This window comes from Dama dama, chromosome 10 (genome assembly GCF_033118175.1).
Source record: "Dama dama isolate Ldn47 chromosome 10, ASM3311817v1, whole genome shotgun sequence".
In the NCBI taxonomy this organism is placed as follows: domain Eukaryota; kingdom Metazoa; phylum Chordata; class Mammalia; order Artiodactyla; family Cervidae; genus Dama; species Dama dama.
Window position 1 is genome coordinate 37,283,292 of NC_083690.1, and position 22,947 is coordinate 37,306,238.

A 22,947-nucleotide genomic window follows, 5' to 3' on the forward strand; every position below is an offset into this window, starting at 1 on the left:
CTCTCTGCTTGAGGGCTGAGTGAATCAAAGGGTAATACAGTGAGTGGGCTCTTGTTTTAGGTTCCTGATACTGCAGAAGGGGAAGTTGAAGTTGCTGAGGTTGAGGGAGACACAGAGGTTCCCTGGTCCAGAACAGAGGACTTGGTGGACTCCGACTCTGCTTTCAACAATGCTATGGGTACAGATTATGCTAGCACTAGGGACTAAAGGTTGAACGAGACACAGTCCCTCCCATCACGGAGCTTATAGTCAGGGGCTCATAAAAGTGCCCAGATAGTGCCCTAAAATGTTCAATACAACTTTTGCTCACCACAAAATAAATGGAAGAGCATCAACTCTTTTCAGATCCAATCTGTGTCCACACCAGAACATGACTCTGAATTCCCAGAAGACAATGCTTAACCTATCCAACGGGGGTGTCTAGATGTCTAGAGAGCAAGGGACTTCTTTTTGGAAGGTCAAAAAACATGGAGGAAAAAGGGAGCTGGCCCAGGTCTACAGTCACAGACAGAGCCAGGACACCTATGTCTCCTCACCCTCATTGAGGCTGCTGGAACCACCTGGGATGAGACCTCTAGGTCTTCAGCCTACAGTCCTAAAATAATAATAGAGGAAACAGCAGCCAATGTTTAAAGAAATGGAAATGTGGGAACATTAGTGATGAATTCAAAGAGCTAAGGAGGACAGAAAAACTTAAGGAAAAAAAAACCAAATCACCTAAAATAATATAGCTGTTAAGTGAATTATAGCAGATGCAACAATTATATATATATTTTAAAAACATAGAATGCCATTTATAGTTTACTGTTAAATATAGTAAGTAATTGAAAAAAATCACACTATATGTAATGCCATTCTAAGTTTTAACAATCTGTATATGCATAGAAAAATGTCCACAGGACTTACATTGCACTATTAATGAGGCTTATCTTAAGATATTGGGCTTCCCTGGTGGCTCAGTGATAAAGTATCCACCTGCCAATGCGGGAGATGTGGGTTCGATCCCCAGTGGGGAATATCTCTTGGAGAAGAAAATAGCAACCCACTCCAGTCTTCTTGCCTGGAAAATCCCATGGACAGAGGAGACTGGTGGGCTACAGTTCATGAGGTCACAAAGAGTCGGAAATGACTTAAGTGACTAAACAACAAAGAAGCTTAAGGTTTTAGGAATGCACACAACTAAATTTTTTTTTTTTTTTAGTTTATGGTTGGTAAAGTTTTTAATCAAATAATATCATTCTTGGAATAAGAAAATACATTTAACAATAAAAAGTTGTAAAATAAAAATGATTGTACAGTCACATATTCGTCACCCATAATAAGGGTTGTCAGAATATGCTCTGAGCAACTGTATCAGAGGGGGTCCCCTTCCCTGGAGTCTTGTACCTTTCAGGACGGAACTCCTCAGGCTCTGGCCAGAGCTGTGGGTCTCTGTGAAGCACGAAGATTGGCACTGTCGCTGTTGTCCCTTTGGGAATGGACACCCCATGGATTTCCACATCCTTCTTACAGAACCTCTCCAGTCTAACAGCAATTGGGAACATTCTGAGAGTCTCATTCACCACCATGTCAAGATACTCCATCTGTGCCAGGACATCGTAGGTTGGGGGTGCCTGGGAAGGGAAAAACAGATTTTGATAAATTAAAAAGAATTTGGATCACCCTTGAATCCTATCTATATAGTCCTATTGAAATGTTAGGAGCTCCAGGGACTAATTTAAACTGGTAAAGGACCTTAGTATTTATAGACATTACTATCATGTCCTTTGACCTCTCAATGCCCATTGATGGTACAGTAGTTATGACAATAGAAGAAAATTGGGACAATCATCTAAACAGTGTGAAATACCACAGGTTATCAGGAAGTGTATTTTCTCTCTCATGAGAACAAACATGACCAACAGACTAGGACCCTTACTCTTAAGTGAAAAAGGCCAAATCACAATTTCTTTTTAAAATGAGGCCATACATCTGTACAAAGGAAAGAATGTGTAACAGAGCAAATACCCTATTCAACATGAAGGTTCTTAGATAAATACTGTTGATTGCTTATTCTCTTCATTATACATGTACAGTCCAGAAACAATATATGAAAACTCTATAAATAACTTGGGGAGAAACTTTCTAAACCAAATCTGCAAATGAATGAGAACACAATTTCAGATGCAAGGAAGTTACAGGAGGATCAGAACCCCACCCTCTGCTGCTAGAAGAGTCTCCTATTGTCCCTGTGGGTGTGACCCTAAGGTCTGAAGGTCTAAACAAGCCACTCCAGCCCCAGGGACCAGCTCTCCACACACCACAAAGAACTCCAGTTTTGGCTGAGATTTGAGACCACTGGGGGTGATACATGGCTGTCAAGTGGGGTTATATTTAAGGAGCAACATTGTAGAAGGTAAGAATGCCTCAGGAGCCAACACCCTGGATCACAGCATGGATCATAGATCACCAGCAGGCCCACGACTAGTGTCTGGAAGTGCTCCATCCCCCTGTGGCTCAGGTTTCTCACATGACACATGGAGACAGAGGGAGCTGACCCTCCAGAGGGTTGTGTGGCAGAGACACTCACTGCACACCCAGCACCCAAGTCGGCCCCATTTTCCCCATTCCACTTGAAGTCAAGGCCAAATCAGCCAACAGGCTGTGAGGTGATTATGTCAGTTCAGAGACAAATCATTTGAACCCTGGAAAGCAACTCTCGCGCTCCTTATTCCACAGATGACAAGAAGGTCTCATGTTCCGGATAAGGCAGCTACAAGATGGTGGAAGCTCTGAGTCGGTTTTCCTGAGTGACTCTGTGAAGCAGAGCTATCCATTCCATCCTCCACTAACAATCCATGTTGAGTCCGTAGACATAGACTGAAGTAAACCTTTGCTATGAAAGCCCCTGAGATTCCAGGGCTTGTCCATTACTGAGGAATAACCTACCTCTCCTGACTAATAATTTCTCAAAAATTAAACACATGCATAAATACAAAGTATTTAGAACAGACATATATAGTAAGAAGTACATATTAGCCAGTAGTAGTATTATTGTTAAGTATTCTCATAAAAAGGAGAGAATGCAATGCCTTAGCTAGTCTTGGTCTGTAACAGCCTTTCGATCTTCTTGTAATCAAGAGAATCCCAATATGGGATTTATCAGAGAAGAAATATCATCTCTAATTTATGCAGGCCCTACAAAGTATTTGAAGGACCTAGGATTTGAAAGGTCATAAGACTTGTCCAAAACCAGTCAGGTCTCATACTCATGTCCTCTGTTTCCTACTGTATATCCTTTCTTGTACACCAGGCTCCACCTAGGCTATAGTTTACTCAGGGCAGTAGACTGAATTAATGGTCTCAATTCTCCACCATTTCCTCTGTCCATTCCCTTTGCCATTAACTCTGTGGTGCCCTCCCATTCTGACTCAGGTTGGTCAGGTGGCTCACTTTGAACCTGTGGAATACTCGCTAAGTGTAATGCTAGCAGAGTTTTGAAAGTCACCCATGGGATTAGGCCTCTTGTTCATAACATCTAACACTGCCCTGAGAAGCAGACATGTGGAGATTGAGACAAGTGAGGAGCATGTGTGGAGTTGAGTCAGTCCAACTTAGCTAAGGGCAGCCAAGATCAGCCAACACACAGACCACAGTAAGTCCAGCCAACATCAATAAATGTGCAGACACCATGAACTTGGGCAAACTCTGAGAGGTAGTGAGGGACAGGGAGGCCTGGAATGCTGCAGTCCATGGAGTCACAGAGTCCAAAACAACTTAGCAACTGAACAACAACAAATTCAGACACCAGAGTAGTAAGTGATGCCACTGAAGTTCTGTGAATTTTAGTTGGGATTATTCTGATAACTCTGGACCAGCACTTTTTTCAAAGTACTTATATTGCTGTGAGTAGCATGAAGTACTTATGTTTTCTCCCTTTGTTTTGTATGCTATCCATCCTTCCTAAATGTGTGGTGCCCAATTGCTTAGTTTTCCCCAACTCTTTGTGATCCCATGAACTGTAGCCTACCAGGCTCCTCTGTACATGGATTTCCCAGGCAAGAATACTGGAGTGTGTTGCCATTTCCTATTCCAGGGGATCTTCCCAACCCAGGTATTGAACCCACATCTGCTGCATTGGCAGGAGGATTGGATTCCTTTCCAGTGTACTACCTGGGAATGGAGGTAAATGATTTGATGCTTATGCTTTGGGCAAAAACCTCCTAATAAGAAGGGAGAAGACAATCATGCTAAGGCCTCACCTGCCCCCTCTCTCTCCGGGTATCATCACTCACCTTATTGGGGAAAGTCATGTCGATTTCCTCCTGCAACTTCTGCTGAACATCAGGGTGAGTGGCCAAAATATACAAAAGGAAGGAAAGAGTATTGCTAGTGGTCTCATAGCCAGCAAAAATAAAGATAATACTTTGGGCCATGAGTTCTTGGTCAGAGAGAGCTAAAAAGAAAGTCAAGACATTTTAGGTAAAGCATGGCAATGTAAAAATCACAGTTAAGATGATGAGACATTTCAGTGTAATTCCCAAACCCTTAGGGGAACAATGTAAAAACAATTCAGAATCAAACTGAGAGCGATTTCCACTGTGTCTGCCTCACAAAGCCAAGAAAAAGCCAAGAGCTGTCTTAATCCAGTTTTCCCCAAGTCTCTACTATTCTTGGCCCTCTGTTCCTGGCAATACCACAGCCCCACCAACACAGCTGGGTAATTTCAAGAGATAGCTCTTCTGTCTAAAATCTACAGTGTTATCAGTATGTCCCTTAGAAAACTGTAAACGAACTTTAGCTCCAAGTAAAATGGAGTACCGTTCCCTTCTAGAATATTTTAAATTATTCCACTTAAGGTACAGTTTGATTTTGTTTTGTTTTGTTTTTTGAGAGATTTATAATACTAAGGCTATATGGTAGGGGAAATTAAATTATATTTTATCAAAACTTGTTTACAGGAACATAAGAGTATAATATTGGGCTACAGTTAAACTCTTGTTACTCAAAGAGTGGTCCATGGACCAGCAGCATGAGCAGGATCTAGAAGCCTAATACAAATTCAGAGTCTCAAATCCCAAAAACCTAGAACTATGGAAACAACACATGAACTTTCATGAGATGTGGTGACGTATGTGCACAATGTAGCCTGAGAAGCATGGATTGTGCCCTTGAGAGTCATCAGGTGATAGAAGACCTGGGACACAAGTCTTCAAGGGGATGTTCAAGATATGTATAGAAGCTACATAAATCAATAAAAAACTTGAAGAGTTGTGATGATCCTAGTCTAATCATTGGCATTAAAATAGCAGAAGAAAGAATGTGTGCATATAAGGACATAGGCCAGTGTGAAATATAGAAAAATTAGGTCCAGGGAATAGAATGAGCAATGCTGATTTAACTCTGGCCTGAACGTCATCCTCTCAGTATACAACCCCTCTTTCTGCTTTTCTTTATTCTTACCAAACAGCCCTGTGATTATACACTGGTCTCCATTTTTATTTTCTCCCGAGAGACCAAGCATGCTCAGGCTCTCAGCTATTTGATGGGACTGAAGTAGGATCTTTGTTACTGAGAGCACTCAACTCAATGTAGTACCTGCCCCAAACAAGTGATTAGCAATAAAAGCAATGCAAAATGAGTGCAATAAAGATCTACAAAGTTCTAATTCCCCAGTGATGATATCTGTGATGCTACTGTCAACAAATTCAACCATCCAAACCATAAATTCTTTATCCAGTTAGCATAAACTGCATAATACTCAAAGTTTAGAGTTGTGCTAATATATGATTCTTCAAATTTTAATTGATTAATTACAATTTAGTATTCAGGTTTCAGTGGCACTAGTCACATGTCAAGTCCTCAACAGACACTTATGTCTAGTGATTACTATATTGAACAGAGCAGATACAGAATATTTCCTTCATCACAGAAAGTTGTATTGAATCATGTACTTAGAAAAATATTAGATATAATAATAGATAGATATAAGTAGGTATATAAACAGGTATAGATATATTGAGAATGGGATGCAGCCAGTTTATCCCTGCTTTCAAGAACAAATTTTACAAAATTCATAATTTTGTGATATGGTTATCAATCCATTGGTAGCTTCAGATTAATCATATAGGAGTATTCATGTCATAGAATTAAAACACACCAGGGTCTTTTTGTCTGAGAGAGAGGGAGCATGTTTATATCAGTGATTTGTGGTAGATACAGAAATCTTTTTTTATTTTTACATAAGTGTAAAAATATTTGGTGTTCTGACAGTTGTCCACTGAGATGATCTTGAAGCAAAGAAACCCTAGAAGCAATGAGCATTCCTAGAACCCAAATGTTGGCTTCTAAATACCATTTCTCACTAAATGGAACCAGAACTTCTTAGAGAAATGGCTTATTCCAGGGGAAATAGAAGAGAAAGCTGGAATGCCTTACATTAGGAAGTGAGGAAGTTCTTGGAAAATGATAAATGAAAAAGATACAGGATACTCTGAACACCACTACAGTCATGGACACATATCATTATACATTTATCAAAACCCACAGAATGTACAATGCCAATGTTGGACCCAGGTGGGAACTATTGTCTTTAGGTGATAATAATGTATCAGTGTAGGTTCATTGATTATAACAAGTGTATCACTCCAGTATGGACTTCAGATATTGAGGAAGGCTTTATGTAGGTGGGGGCAGAATGTATTTTGGTAAACTATCTATTCTTCACTCAGTTATGCTTTTTAAATTTCTGCTAAAAAATAGCCTATTGAAAAAAATGTCTAAGGAGAAAAAAAGTAAAATATATATAGGAGCCCACTTGAAAGGGCTCCAGTGGACAAACCTGACAATTTGAAAATTAAATTGAAGAGTGATGTGAGTGAGTAAGTTAGTTATATATAAGATTATACTGATATAAATAAATAAATGACTGGGGGAGAATGGAAAGCTCTCCCCATGAAAGAACATCAGCTCACAAACACAGAAGAATGATGGGTTTTGAAAGGCATCATGTTGTAATCATCATAGTTACAATGGTTTCAGTAAAAAAACATCCATGAATGATAAAATCAGTGGGTGACGATTTGAAGAGGAACAGAATATTTACAGTCTCAAAGGCTTCTCCCAGAAGTAACATGTTAATGACAAAGGGGGGAAAATACACTTTACAGTAGAGTAAGCTGGTGAACACAAGTTTAAAAGTGTTCCAACTTAAGGTCACCAACACTGGGGCAATGTGCCCCCTGATGAATGAAGAGATGAAGCCTTGATGCAAATTTCCAGGCAGAGTTTCTGACTTGGTGGGTCTGGAGGAGCCTGAGAACTGATATTGGAACCAAGCTTCCCAGAGGTTCACCTGTAAGTAATCTACATCATAACTGACTTCTAGGCATGACATCCTTGTTATACTTGTTCTTCCAGCTCTGAACAAAGTTGTGCCTGCAAACTTCTAGGAAGTACCACTGTCTACTCTTTCTTTCTGCATGAGTGTCTTTCTTCAATTTGGCAGAAATTCCCCTCTGCCTAGAAAACTTCCTGCACATTTTCAGAACTTCCCCCTACCTCTGTGTCTCCCCATTGTGGCCCCTCTGAAGCTCTCCTTGGTTACCTTTATGATTGTCTGTTTCTTTGGAATTCTGAGAGTTAATCATCAACTGAAGCAAGTCCACACGTGGCTGTAAGCAGAAAAAAATTTCTATGATAGAAAGTTACTTGTGAAGTCATAGATAAATCAGGAGTGCAGTATTTAACTTCCTTTGTGAGATTATGGCCCCTTAAAGAGCAGAAGTCTGACTGGTATTCCCTGAGTCCTCAGTGAACTAACATTCACCTACAGATCTCAGAGAACACGACGTTTCCCAAAGAGAAACCCAGCCACCATGTCAACTGCTTTTTGGTCCTCACTCTCTCTGATTTTGGTTTCTCTGGCTTTTGAAACAGCTTCCTTGCCAAAGAGTTGCCTGCTGTCTCTTCTGTCACACCTGTTTGCTCAGGAGAAAATCAATGACTTTAATCCTTTTTTTCGTTCCAATTTTAATTCCTAATGAGTTACCACACAAATTAATCCCCTCACATTTACAAAGTACTTTGGCAGCTTGTATAGAAGCATCTTCAAGGCCTTGACCCTTTCAGAACTCTATACAGTCTTCAGTGACATATTGGGTACAAAACCCTCTCTCCCCCTGACCTGCAGACATGCTTGTGCTGGCCTCCAGGCTTCATGGAGGCAAAGATGGGTTAACCAGCTTGCAGCCTCATGGCCCAGAGAAGACCCCATGCCCATGCCAGACTAGGAGAGGGCTCCAATTTAACACAGAATTCACTCCACCAGCTGCCTGATGGGGCTTTCCATTACACAATCTATAATATAGGAGTCTTGGATTGAAAGTGATTCTTTACCAGTATAACATCTGGGGCATCTATAATATCAGTAAAATCATTTTTAAACAGTAATTCTTATCCTTTAACAGTTTATTGAATGGAAGTGGTAAAGCTTTCACCTCAACAATACTTATGCAATGACATACTAATGTGCATGCCTACTATTAAATTTAAATGTCACTCTCTGGTCCATTTTCTTATTTCTTCCCCAATCTCAACCTTTCTCATCCCTCCACAATGATATATTAATAACCCCCCAGTTCTAAAATCTATACTTCTCTACGTATCTTTTTAAAAATGCAGAGAAGTTCACAAATCTTATGTGTACAGATGAACAAATTTTCAAAAAGTGACTACCCTCATGTAAACACCACCAGATTTTACCTTTTGATTATCTTTGAGGCGACTTTCTTTTATCCTTTTTACAGATTTTGTCAAAAAATTCACAGCGCTTTTTGGAAATATGGTGATATTTAATACTTCAAAGATTGGGACAAGGAATGGAAAGAGTACTATAGAGAAGAGATAACAGAAAAGCACAGTGAAAATTCAAAATTTACACAGCAAGTATAATTTGCTCTATCAATCAGAGAAAGATACCAGAGTTCTCAACCAGAATCACTTCCTGTGTGACTTTTGCTCAGACATACAAGCCAATGACTGAGCAAGGCCAAGTCCACTTATGGGGGCCATCACTATAGTAGTGAAATCAGTGGTCCTTTCAGCCTTTTGGAATGATCAGAAACAACCGGATTATATTCCTTACCTTCATAGTTTTTTATCTATTGGATTAGAATTTCTTTGGATAAATCACACTATAGTGTGCTACTCTAATTAACCATTTGATGCAAAAACCATTCAAGATAGAAATAAAACAGTATATATCTTTTAACCACAATGGAATTAAATTAAAAATCAATAACCAAAATTGGGAAACTCACAAATACATGGAAATTAAACAATACACTCCTAAATAAACAATGAGCTGTATACTATATCAAAAATACAACCAGGAATTACTTTGAAATAAATAAAAATGAAACTATTACTTACCAAAATGAATGGTATGTAGAAAAAACAGTGCTCATTGAAAAGTTTAAGGCTGTAAATATCTACTTTTAAAAAGAACAAAGATCTTAAGTCATGAGCCTAAATTTCCACCCTAACTCACCGAAAAAGGAAGAGCAACCTCAACCTAAATCTAGAAGAAGAAATTAATAAAGACAAGAGCAGAAACTAATGAAACAGAGAGAATAAAAACAATCGAGAAAATCAATGAAACCAAAAGCTAATTCTTTGAAAAGAACTTTTAAGCTAGTGAAGTGAAAGTTACTCAGTTTTGTCTAACTCTTTATGACCCCATGGACTACACAGTTCACGGAATTCTCCAGGCCAGAATACTGGAGTGGGTATCTTTCCCTTCTCCAGGGGATCTTCCCAACCCAGGGATCGATCCCAGGTCTCCTGCACTTCAGGTGGATTATTTACCAGTTGAGCCACAAGGGAAGCCCAAGAATACAGGAGTGGGTAGCCTATCCCTTCTCCAGTGGATCTTCCCAACCCAGGAATTGAACCAGGGTCTCCTGCATTGTAGGTGGATTCTTTACCAACTGAGCTATCAGGGAAGCCCTTTGAAGCTAGATAGACCAAAAAAATAAAAAGAGAGAGAGAGAACTCAAATATGTAGCAACCTAATGAAAGAGGAGAGATTACTGTTGACATTAAAAGAATACCAGGAACAAGGTTCACCAATAAATTAGATAACTTAGGGGAAGTGGACAAATTCCTTAAAAGACATGAAGTACAGAAGCTAACTCGAAAAGAAAGAGACAATCTGAATTTTTCCACTAAAAATGATTAAACAGGAAGGTTGATTCCTCCAGCTTCTTTCTTCTTTCTCAAGATTGCTTTGGCTATTCAGGGTCTTTTGTGTTTCCATACAAATTGTGAAATTATTTGTTTTAGTTCTGTGAAAAATATCGTTGGTAGTTTGATAGGGGTTGCATTGAATCTATAGATTGCTTTGGGTAGTATACTCATTTTCACTATATTGATTCTTTCAAACCAAGAACACGGTATAGTTCTCCATCTATTTGTGTCATCTCTGATTTCTTTCATCAGTGTTTTATAGTTTCCTGTATAGAGGTCTTTTGTTTCTTTAGGTAAATTTGTTCCTAAATATTTTATTCTTTTTGGTGCAATGATGAATGGGATTATTTCCTTAATTTCTCCTTCTGATTTTTCATTGTTATTATATAGAAATGCAAGGGATTTCTGTGTATTAATTTTATATCCTGCAACTTTACTATATTCATTGATTAGCTCTAGTAATTTTCTCATGGCATCTTTAGGGTTTTCTATGTAGAGGATGATGTTATCTGTTAACAATGCGAATTTAACTTCTTCTTTTCCAGTCTGGATTCCTTTTATTTCTTTTTCATCTCTGATTGCTGTGGCTAGAACTTCCAAAGCTATGTTGAATAGTAGTGGTGAGAGTGGGAACCCTTGTCTTGTTCCTGATTTTAGAGGGAATGCTTTCAAAGCAATATTGAGAAAGAATGGAACTGGAGGAATCAATCTTCCTGACTTCAGACTATACTGAAAGAAAGTGAAAGTGTTAGTCACTCAGTCCTGTCTGACTTTTTGTGACCCCATGGTCTACAGTCCTCCAGGCATCTCTGTCCATGGGATTCTCCAGGCAAGAATACTGGATGAGGTTGCCATTTTTTTCTCCACGGGATCTTCCCGACCCAGGAACTGAACCCAGGTCTCCTGCATTGTATGCAGATTCTTTCCTGTCTAAGCCACCAGAGAAGACTATACTACAAAGCTACAGTCATCAAGACAATATGGTACTGACACAAAGACAGAAATCAGTGTAGATCAATGGAACAAAATAGTCCAGAGGTAAATCCATGCACCAAGGACACCTTATCTTTGATAAAGGAGGCAAAAATATACAATGGAGAAAAGACAGTCCCTTCAAAAAGTTGTGCTGGGAAAACTGGTCAACTATGTGTAAAAGAATGAAACTAGAACACCTTCTAACGCCATACACAAAAATAAACTCAAAATGGATGAAAGGCCAAAAACTATAAACAGAGGAAAACAAAGGCAGAACACTCTCTGACATAAATCACAGCAAGGTGCTCTATGACTGACCTCCCAGAGTAATGGAAATAAAAACAAAAATTAAAAAATGGGACTTAAAAGCTTTCACACAATGAAGGAAACTATAAGCAAGGTGAAAAGATAGCCCTCAGACTGGGAGCATATAGTAGCAAATGAAGAAATTGACAAAGAATTAATCTCCAAAATATACAAGCAGCTCATGCAGTTCAATACCAGAAAAATGAACAATCCAATCAAAAACTGGGCAAAAGACCTAAACAGACATTTCTCCAAAGACATAAATATGGCTAATAAACATATGAAAAGATGTTCAACATCACTCATTATTAGAGAACTGCAAATCAAAACCACAATGAGGTATCATCTCACACGAGTCAGAATGGACATTATCAAAAGTCTACAAACAATAAATGCTGGAGAGGGTGTGGAAAAAAGGAAACTCTCTTACACTGTTGGTGGGAATGCAAATCTGTCCAGCCACATGAAGAAGAGTGTGTAGATTCCTTAAAAAACTGGGAATAGAACTGCCATATGACCCAGCAAGCCCACTGCTAGGCATATAACCCAAGAAAACCAGAACTGAAAGAGACACATGTACCCCAGTGTTTATGGCAGCACTATTTACAATAGCTAGGACATGGAAGCAACCTAGATGTCACTCAGCACATGAATAGATATGAAAATTGTGGTACATATATACAATGGAATATTACTATAAAAAAGGAACACTTATGAGTCAGTTCTAATGAAGTGGATGAACCTGGGGCCTATTATACAGAGTGAAATAAGTCAGAAGAGAAAAAAATACTGTATATTAATGCATATATATGGAATTTAGAAAGAAGGTACCAACAATCCTACATGCAGGGCAGCAAAAGAGAAACAGATGTAAAGAACAGACTTTTGGACTCAGTGGGAGAAGGCAAGGGTGGGGTGATTTGAGAGAATAGCACTCCAACATGTATATTACCATATGTAAAATAGATGACCAGTGCAAGTTTGATACATGAAGCAGGGCACCAAAGCTGGTCCTCTGGGATAACCCAGAGAGATAGGGTGCAGAGAGGGGTGGGAAGGGGATTTCAGGATGCGGAGACACATGTATACTTGTGACTGATTCATGCTGATGGATGACAAAAAACCTCATAATATTGTAATGTAATTATCTCCCAATTAAAATAAATTAATATACTGGAAAAAATTATTAAACAGAAACTACTCAAAAAGAAAGAAACAATGTGAATACACCTATAAGAAATACAGTTTGATTTGATAATCAAGAAACTATGCACAACTTGACAATGAAAAGCTCAGGTTCAGATGGTTTCAATGCTGAACACCACTCAAATAATTAAAGAATTAATGCCAATTTTGCACTAACTCATCTGACAAATAGAAGATGACAGAATAATTTGAAAGTCATTCTTCAGGATCAGTATTAACCTGGTGTGAGAAACAGAGTAAGATAGTAGAGGAAAAGAAAACAACAGACCAATGTATCTTATGACCATGGATACACAAATCCTCAAAAAAAACTACTAGCAAACTGAATCTACTAACATATACAAAGATGTATAGATCATATATAAGCGCACTTTATCCCAGGAATGCAAGGTTGTATAATATGCCATTTCAATAGAGTAATAAAAATTGACCACACAATTATTTAATAGATGCAGAAGAAGCATGTAACAAAAATCCAATACGTGCTTGTGATTAAAAAAAAAAAAAAACTCTCAGCAAACAGGGACAGAAGGGACTTTCATCAACCTGATAAAAGGAATCTATGAAAAACACATATTAAAAAAAAAAAAGAAAGAAAGAAAAACACATATTTAACAACTTACGTAAACCCATAGTTAACACTAATACCTAATAGTGAAAAACTGGATGATTTTCTCTAAAATTAAGAATAAGACAAGGAAGCCTTTTTCACCACTTCTACCCAAAATTGTACCTGACATTCTAACCAGAAGAATTAGTCAAGAAAATTAAATAAAATATATCCATATAGGAAACGAAGACTAAACCTCTACTATCAGATAACATGATATTTTATACAGGGAATCCTAAGAAAACCACTAAAAACCTATTATTAAAAAATAAATAAGTTCAGCAGGGTTTCAAGATACAAGATCAAGACAAAAACCACTACGATATTGTAAAGTAATTAGCCTCCAACTAAAATAAAAAGAAAAAAAGACACAAGATCAAAATACAAAATAAACTGAATTTCTATATTGCAATAATATAAAGTGACATTAAGAAAATAACTCAGGCACAAAAAAAGAAAATAACTCCACTTATGATAACATAAAAAAAAATAGAATAAGTAGGAATAAAATAAAAGACATGTAAAATTTACTCACTGAAAACCACAAAACCTTGTTGAACTAAATTAAAGAAGATGTAAGTAAGTGAAAAACATGCCATGATCATGAATCAGAACATTTACATTGTCAAGATGGCAAATTGACGGATATAAGACATTCCCTATCAGAACTCTAGCTGACCTCTTTGAAGAAACTGACTAACTTAGCTTAAATTCATATGAAATTGAAAGAGGCTCAGAGAAGACAAAACATTACTGAAAAAAATAATAAAGTTATAAGACTCACATTTCCTGATTTTAAGACTTACCATAAAGCTACATTAATCAAGGCAATGTGGCACTGGCCTAAGGAGGCACATATATTCATGGAATAAAGTTTTGAGTCCAGAAATAAACCCACTACTCTATGGCCAATTGAACAATGAAAATGTTTCCAAGACCATTCAATGGAGACAAAACAGGCTTTTCAATAAGTGATGCTGAGACAACTGGATACCTATAAGCAAATTGCACCAGGACTATTGATTTAAGTAATAACTGAAATTTGTACTTTTTGACCACCATCATCCAATTCTATCTCCCAAAACCTGTCTCTGGTAACCAAAAATCTGACATCGTTTTTCTATGAGTTTGGATTTCTTACTTTGATTCAACATATAGTATTTGTCTTTCTGTCTGACTTATCTCACTTAGCATGAGGTCCAGCTACATTGCTGCAAATGGAAGAATTTCCTTCCTTTTCATGGCTGAATAGTATTCTGTTGTGTTTGTGTATGTGTGTATATGCACCACATTTTTCCTATCCATTTATCCATCAATGGACACTTAGGTTATAAAAACCATTGAATTGTATATTTTAAATTGGTGAATTATATCTCAATAAACCTATCAAGAGGAAGGAAGGAAGGGAGGGAAGGAGGAAGGGAGGAAGAAAGAACAAGAGGGAAGGAGGAATGGAAGGAGGAACACAGAAAAAGACATGTAGTAGGACACTTACCTACTGAGAGAAGAAATGGATCCAAGATATCAAACCTTAAGAGCTTCTTGGCATTGTCCACAAAGGGATCTTGTGGGTTGCCAAGGGAATCAATATTCACTCCAAATGATGTGCTAGTAATCACATCCATGCTGTAGGCCCCAAAGACGCTGAGCAGAGAAAGATAAACACAGACAGTTAAAATTGGGACCAGCTGACTATCCATATCCAACACAGTCATCAAGAAAATTATATAAAATCAGACGCCCAGGCAAGACAGGTCAAGAGCCACACTCTCTCAGAACCACCTGCTGGATCATGAAAGACTGTCTGCTGCTCTCACTCACTCCTGAGGTGTGTATGAGGTGCAACTTAGACCCCTCCCCCACTCCCAAACTCAAGGAGCTCAGTCATAGAAGGATAGAGTCCATAATCAGACAAAGGACAGTAGTGTGCTTTGACTATGGGCAATAATAGGTGTATAAGGACTGTGTCTGAGCAGAACAAAGGGAGCAAATTCACTCTTCCTGGGGAGTCAAGAAAGGGGACATTGATGTGGGTCTCACCTCACCACAGAATTGTGCTCAGAGCTGATTCCCCTTTAGCGCAAAAGCAGAGTTGATATACAATAACACATTAGTTTCAGGTGTAGAAGAGCGACTTTAAATACTCCAATTAAAGTTGTTATTATTAAATATTAAATACATTCCTTGTTATGTACCATCTATCCTTGTAGCACAATTATGTTATACATTGTAATTTGTACCTTTTAATCCTCTAGTCTATCTGCACTCCACTTCCTACTTCCCACTGGTAACCACCAGTTTGTTTTCTACAGTGGGGTGAGTGTGTGTGTGTGTGTGTGTGTGTGTACACACGTGTGACACATCTTCTTTTAATATTCATCTACTGACAGATACTTGCATTCTTCCATATCTTGGCTACTGTAAATAAAGCTGATAAAAGAAATGGGGTGCCTGTACCTTTTCAAATTAGTGTTTTCATTTTCACTGTACGTATACCCAGGGTGGAACTGCTGAATCATATCACAGTCCTCAGGCTTCCTGGGTGAATCAGTGGTAAAGCAACTGCCTGCAAGGCAGGAGATTTGGGTTTAATCCCTGGGTCAGGAAGATCCCCTGCAGAATGGAATGGCTACCCACTCCAGTATTCTTGCCTGGGAAATCCCATGGACAGAGGAGCCTGGCAGGCTATAGTCTGTGGGGTCACAGAGAGTGGGACATGACGGAACACAGACAATAGTTCCCTTTAAGATTGTGGAGAAACCTCCATATGGTTTCCCACAATGGCTGCATCAATTCACAGTCCACCAACCTTGTACCTGGGTTTCCTTTTCTCCACATCCTCACCCCAACTTACAGGTGTTGGCTGATTTTGTGATTTTGATTTGCATTTCTCTGATGATTAGCAATGTTGAACATCTTTTCAACTGTATATCTTCACTTGAAAAATGTCTATTAAGATCTTCTGCCCATTTTTCACTAGGTTGTTTGTTATTTAGATTTTGAGTTGTATGAGACATTTATATATTTTTGGATACTAACCTCTTATCATCATATCATTTGCAAATTATTCTCCCATCCATTAACTGGTCTTTTCATCTTATCAATATTTTACTTTACTGTGCAAAAGATTTTTAAGTTCAATTAGGCAAAAATAAAAAATTAGATAATTTGCTTATTTTTGCTCTTGTATTCTTTGCCTTAAGAGTTAAATTCAAAAACATATTATTATGAATTATGGCAAAAGACCATTCTGCCTATTGTTTCTTGTATGTTTTAATGGTTTCCAGTCTTACATTTAGATCTTTAATCCATTTTGAGTTTGTTTTTCTATAGGGTATGAAAAAATGTTCTAATTTCATTCTTTTACATATAGCTGTCCAGTTTTCCCAGCACAGTTATTGAAGAGACTGTCTTTTCTCCACTATATATTCCTGCCTCCTTTATCATAGATTAATTGACTCTAAGTATAAGGGTTTATTTTGGAGCTCTCAAATTTACTCAGTTGGTATGTGTCTGTTTTGTACCAGTACTCTCTATAATCAGTAACAAGACAAGGATGCCCATTATTGCCCTTTCTACTCAATACAGAATTGGAAGTCCTAGCCATAGTAATCAGGCAAGAAAAAGAAGCAAAAGACATCCAAATTGGAAGGGTACATGTAAAACTATCAGTATTTGCAGATGAAATAATACTTTATATAGGCAACCCTGAAGTTCCACCAAAAATCTAGAATAAATGAATTCAGTAAAGTGGCAGGTACAGGATTAATATGCAGAAATCTGGTGCTTTTCTGTACAGTAATAAAGAACTATAAGAAAGACAGAATGATAAAAACAATCCTGTTTAAAGTCACATTAAAGGAATAAAACACCTAGGAATAAACTTAATCAGGGAAGTGAAAGACCTATACTATGAAAACAATAAAATGATGAAGGAAATCCAAACAAACAGAAAGATGCTACATGTACATGGATAGGAACAATTAATATTGCCTAAATGTTCATACAACCCAAAGCACTCTATAGATTTAACACAATCCCTATCAAAATACCTGCGTTACTTTTCACAGAACTACAACAAATAATCCCCAAGTTTATATGGAACCATACAAGACCATAAATAGCCACAGCAATCTTGAAAAACAGAACAGAGATGGAGTCATCATGCTCCCTGACAAGACCAAACTGTGTATTTTTATTTCCCAGAATATCCAAGGTGACAGTTAAGTAGATAAGTTAACCCTGGCTCATGTACCCAGAAGATACCTTCTGATATTTTCATGAGCCACCACTCATTCTTGGGTGGCCAGTCGGAGTTGTAAACCATACACCTACTTCTATTCAGTCACTAGAGTAACTCAGCAGTGGGAATTTGGCTCCAAGACAGGCAACAGAGGGGCTCAGTGGAGCTCAGAGGACCAGTAGCTTCACCCCTACTTACTCTTTTATGTCGACGGACGTGCCTTTCTCTGCTTCCTTCCTCAGGTTCCTCACCAACACATCTCCATACTGCCTAATGATAGGGAACATCTAGACACAAAACACAACAGCATGGGAAGTTAAATGTGGAGACTCAAGTTTTAGAAGGACCTGGTTTTCAGGGGCATGGAGCCATCAGTGACATTTTACTCTGAATCTGATGATGTCTCTTCTAGGATGTGAAGATAAAAACCATTTTAGGAAACTCAAATTTGGCACACCACTCCTTGGACAAGGATATGAATTTATTTTCTACCTTATTCTTTAAGTTGCTCATGGAAAACCCTCTTCTTTTCTTACCTCCTTGAGCTTCCCACTGGTGAAGGTTGGAGACAGCAATGTCCGTATTCTCTTCCATTGTTCATCCTCAGCCATAGAAACAGCATTTTTCATAATTCCCAATGGACCAAAAACCTAGAGTTGAAAGCAAAACATATTTTACCCTACCTAAGTTTTAGAAGTCTCAACAGTTGTGGAAAATATGTTAATAATTTGGGAACAATGGCTTCAACAAATCTTTCATTTCAGTTCAGTCCCTCAGTCGTGTCCGACTCTTTGCGACCCCATGAATTGCAGCACTCCAGGCCTCCCTGTCCATCACAAACTCCCGGAGTTTACTCAAACTCATGTCCATTGAGTCAGTGATGCCATCCAACCATCTCATCCTCTGTCGTCCCCTTCTCCTCCTGCCCCCAATCCCTCCAAGCATCAGGGTCTTTTCCAATGAATCAACTCTTCGCATGAGGTGGCCAAAGTACTGGAGTTTCAGCTTCAGCATCAGTCCTTCCAATGAAGACCCAGGACTGATCTCCTTTAGGATGGACTGGTTGGATCTCCTTGCAGCCCAAGGGACTCTCAAGAGTCTTCTCCAACACCACAGTTCAAAAGCATCAATTTTTCGGTGCTCAGCTTTCTTCACAGTCCAACTCTCACATCCATACATGACCACTGGAAAAGCCATAGCCTTGATTAGATGGACCTTTGTTGGCAAAGTAATGTCTCTGCTTTTTAATATGCTGTCTAGGTTGGTCATAACTTTCCTTCCAAGGAGTAAGTGTCTTTTAATTTCATGGCTGCAGTCACCATCTGCAGTGATTTTGGAGCCCCCAAAAATAAAGTCTGACACTGCTTCCACTGTTTCCCCATCTATTTGCCATGAAGTGATGGGAATGGATGCCATGATCTTAGTTTTCTGAATGTTGAGCTTTAAGCCAACTTTTTCACTCTCCTCTTTCACTTTCATCAAGAGGCTCTTCAGTTCTTCCTCACTCTCTGCCATAAGGGTGGTGTCATCTGCATATCTGAGGTTATTGATATTTCTCCCGGCAATCTTGATTCCAGCTTGTGCATCTTCCAGCCCAGCGTTTCTCATGATGTACTCTGCATATAAGTTAAATAAGCAGGGTGACAATATACAGCCTTGACATACTCCTTTTCCTATTTGGAACCAGTCTGTTGGTCCATGTCCAGTTCTAACTGTTGCTTCCTGAGCTGCATATACGTTTCTCAAGAGGTGGGTCAGGTGGTCTGGTATGCCCATCTCTTTCAGAATTTTCCACAGTTTATTGTGATCCACACAGTCAAAGGCTTTGGCATAGTCAATAAAGCAGAAATAGATGTTTTTCTGGAACTCTCTTGCTTTTTCGATGATCCAGCAGATGTTGGCAATTTGAACTCTGGTTCCTCTGCCTTTTCTAAAACCAGCTTGAACAGCTGGAAGTTCACAGTTCACATATTGCTGAAGCCTGGCTTGGAGAATTTTGAGCATTACTTTACCAGCGTGTGAGATGAGTGCAATTGTGCGATAGTTTAAGCATTCTTTGGCATTGCCTTTCTTTCAGATTGGAATGAAAACTGACCTTTTCCAGTCCTGTGGCTATTGCTGAGTTTTCCAAATTTGCTGGCATATTGAGTGCAGCACTTTCACAGCACCATCTTTCAGGATTTGAAATAGCTCCACTGGAATTCCATCACCTCCACTAGCTTTGTTCGTGGTGATGCTTTCTAAGGCCCACCTGACTTCACATTCCAGGATGTCTGGCTCTAGATGAGTGATCACACCATCATGATTATCTGGGTTGTGAAGATCTTTTTTGTACAGTCCTTATGTGTATTCTTGCCACCTCTTCTTAATATCTTCTGCTTCTGTTAGGTCCATACCATTTCTGTCCTTTATCGAACCCTCTTTGCATGAAATGTTCCCTTGGTATCTCTAATTTTCTTGAATCTTTAATGACTATCTATTTAGCACCAGGCCCTATGCTAGGTGCACAATAAATATTTATCCTGAATGTCTAGGTTCCTGTGAATGTGGAAGAGACATCCAGCCTCTTGATGTGTTTCCAGCCATCATATTCCAATCTCCTTTTAAACGCAAATGGCCATGTAATACAGAAAGGGTTCTTCCAGGGGATAGAAGGGAATAAGATCAAGTTCATCTTCCCGGGCTATGCAGGGACTGGTGACAGCCAGCCAGATAGCCTTGGCAGACTGCATTTTGCCTCAGGTTACTTCGGTCTTTATATATATTTACAGCCTGACCATCTGGAAATACGAATGTGCTGACATGGTGGGGGCTTTTTAAGTAGTACTAACTACGCAAAAGATTATGAATCTACCTGATATCCTGAAAAAAATTATGCAATGATATGGAAAACATTCCCCCTACATTTTCCCCCAGGAATAGAAGGGGAAAGAAGACAACTGTATTTCTCAGCTTGGGACAGGCATGTGAAGCAAACCTGTTTGAGAATCTCCTCAATCTTTCAAATTTATATTTTGTTTTAAAATAGATTGCTCCAACACTCATTTATGATAAAACTCACAAAATAGGAAGACAAAAAAAAATTCCTCAACTTGATTAAGAGCATCTACAAAAAGACCTACAGCTAATATCACTTTAATGATGAAATACTAAAGTGACATCTTCAAGATAGGAGACTCATCACCAGAGTGGAGACTCCAGCCTTTGTTGTCTCACAATTAGACAGCTCACAGTAAATGAAATTAGGTCTAAGAAGCGTCAGCAATACAACAGAGCACACTTGAAAATAACTCACAAAAACAGGAGGAGAATAGATACATTTTGTTTGTATCATCCCTTCCCCTAGGCCTGCACTGCTCAGCATCAAGAGGGAATTCCCCAGCCTGAGACATTTTCCCTTGCTGGAAAAATAAAAAATGACTAAAAGAGAGAACACAATCAGTTACCTGTTTCTCCAGCCATCCCTGTGGATACCCTCCCCTCCCTACTCGGTCTCTGACTTGGAACCACTGTCCTCCTTCTCTGGCCCCACCCTGACGTGTGAGGTTGCCCACCTTCTGTGGCCCACCTTTGGGTTTAGGGCTGGATTGTCCAGGAAGAGATGGCAGGCGAGGGAAGGAGAGGGGAGGGAAAGGGCAGGAAAGGGAAAGGAAGAGCCATGTGAAGCTTCTGATACGATCTGAAACTGACCAGTGCATGTAGCCTTTCTCCCCAATCAACTGAACAATCAACCACCTTTTATTCCATGTTCATGGTGTTAAGGAAGTTTCATGAATCCTACTCCCCCCACTGCCTCCAACCCCACTAAAGCTGCCCAGTTAGTGCCACTGCTGATGCTATAAGACCCAGGATCCACACCAGCAGTCAATCTTTTTGGGTGCGCATGTGCAAAACACTATCACAAGGCTCTGCAGATGCTCAGATGCCTAAAGCCAGTCCTGACTACTGTCACTCGACTGCACTGACCCACCTGTCCACAGCTAACCTCTGCAGCTGCACACCTGCACACTGCCAGGCTCAGGCCTGAGCACAGCAGTGAAGACCCAGGGCAGCAAAAAGTAAAGTGAATAAATAAATAAATACGAAACAAATAAATAATTTTAAATGGATAGTTTTTCCATAAATGGTGCTGGAGCAATTCAGATATTAAGAAGCCAACTTAAAAAAAAAAAAAAAAACTTATATAGAAACTAACACAAAACGGGTTATAGACTTAAATGTAAAACATAAAATGATTTAATACTTAGGGACAAAATAGGAGAAAATCTTCAAGGCCTAGGGCTAGGTCAAGATAATTTGGACTTGACAACAAAGGCAAAATCCATAAAAGGGAAAACTGATAAATCACTCATCAAAATTTAAAGAGCACTGTTTGCTCTGCTAAAGATCCTGATAAGAGGAAAAAACAAGCTACATGCTGCAACTATGTAAGACTAGTAAGGAGACTTGTAGGGATGGAACAGTTCTGTACATTGATTGTCGTGGTAGCTACACAAATCTACATCTAGAAAACATTTCGCAGAGCAAAACATACAAAACGAGTGAGCATGAAACTGAAGAAATCACAGTAAGCTCTGTGGATAGTATGAATGCCAGTTTTCTGCTTTGAAATTGTATTCTAATTAATCAACGTATTGCCAATGGAGGAATCAGGACGAAAGTTACATGACATGCAGCCTCTCTGTAATTTTCTCTTTTGACAACATCCTGTGAATTTATAATATATTTCAAAATGCATATCTAATAAACAAATTTTAAATTTTAAAAAATGGATGCCTACCCTCCGGTTTGTGAAGACAGAATAACATTCTTTCACCAGTACTGTTTTGATCACGTCTGGATCTGTGATAACCAACAGAGGATGTTTACCTTCAAAAATCCTGTGTAGGGAAAACAGAGCTGATTAAACTTAAGGAGCCATTTTCTGCAGCTGGAGCCATACCTGGAAGTCCAGATGTTTATCTTAAGATTACATAATCCATCCTTCTAAAGTCATCATTAAAAATACCATGAAAACACTGCTAATTCTAGGTGGTAAGTATATAGGTATTTCCAGTATCATTTTCCATAATTTTTATAGGTTTAATATATTTCATTATCAAGAAGGAAGTTAGGTTAGTAAATAATTATTTATTTAGAAAGCAAATTATCTGAAAATTAAAAAATAATTAAGGAGAGTCTACCTACTCAGTCATTTTTGAAGATATACCCAAAGCATGAAAATGCATATATTAGATGAAAACTGTAGACACATCTATATAACAATATATCTGCAAATGGAAGAAGATTTGGAATGCTCCCCAAGTGACAGTGGGATTATGAAAGATTTTCTCTTTTGTCCTATTTTCTAAAATTTGCTTATTAGTTAATACTTTTTTAA

At 38.6% G+C, this 22,947-nt stretch overlaps 1 protein-coding gene across 3 annotated transcripts in view; it reads right to left on the reverse strand.

Annotated features, from left to right (window-relative positions):
* LOC133063810 (cytochrome P450 3A24) overlaps nucleotides 1-22,947 on the reverse strand; it is an 84,045-nt gene that overhangs the window by 4,248 nt on the left and 56,850 nt on the right. For all 3 annotated transcript variants that reach the window (XM_061153639.1, XM_061153636.1, XM_061153638.1), the window contains exons 4-11: nucleotides 22,348-22,447; nucleotides 18,104-18,217; nucleotides 17,766-17,854; nucleotides 14,820-14,968; nucleotides 8,743-8,870; nucleotides 7,586-7,652; nucleotides 4,275-4,435; nucleotides 1,387-1,613 (exon numbers count right to left, since the gene is read on the reverse strand). In XM_061153639.1, coding sequence (XP_061009622.1) covers nucleotides 1,387-1,613; nucleotides 4,275-4,435; nucleotides 7,586-7,652; nucleotides 8,743-8,870; nucleotides 14,820-14,968; nucleotides 17,766-17,854; nucleotides 18,104-18,217; nucleotides 22,348-22,447 — 1,035 coding nt within the window. The remainder of the gene's footprint in view (nucleotides 1-1,386; nucleotides 1,614-4,274; nucleotides 4,436-7,585; nucleotides 7,653-8,742; nucleotides 8,871-14,819; nucleotides 14,969-17,765; nucleotides 17,855-18,103; nucleotides 18,218-22,347; nucleotides 22,448-22,947) is intronic.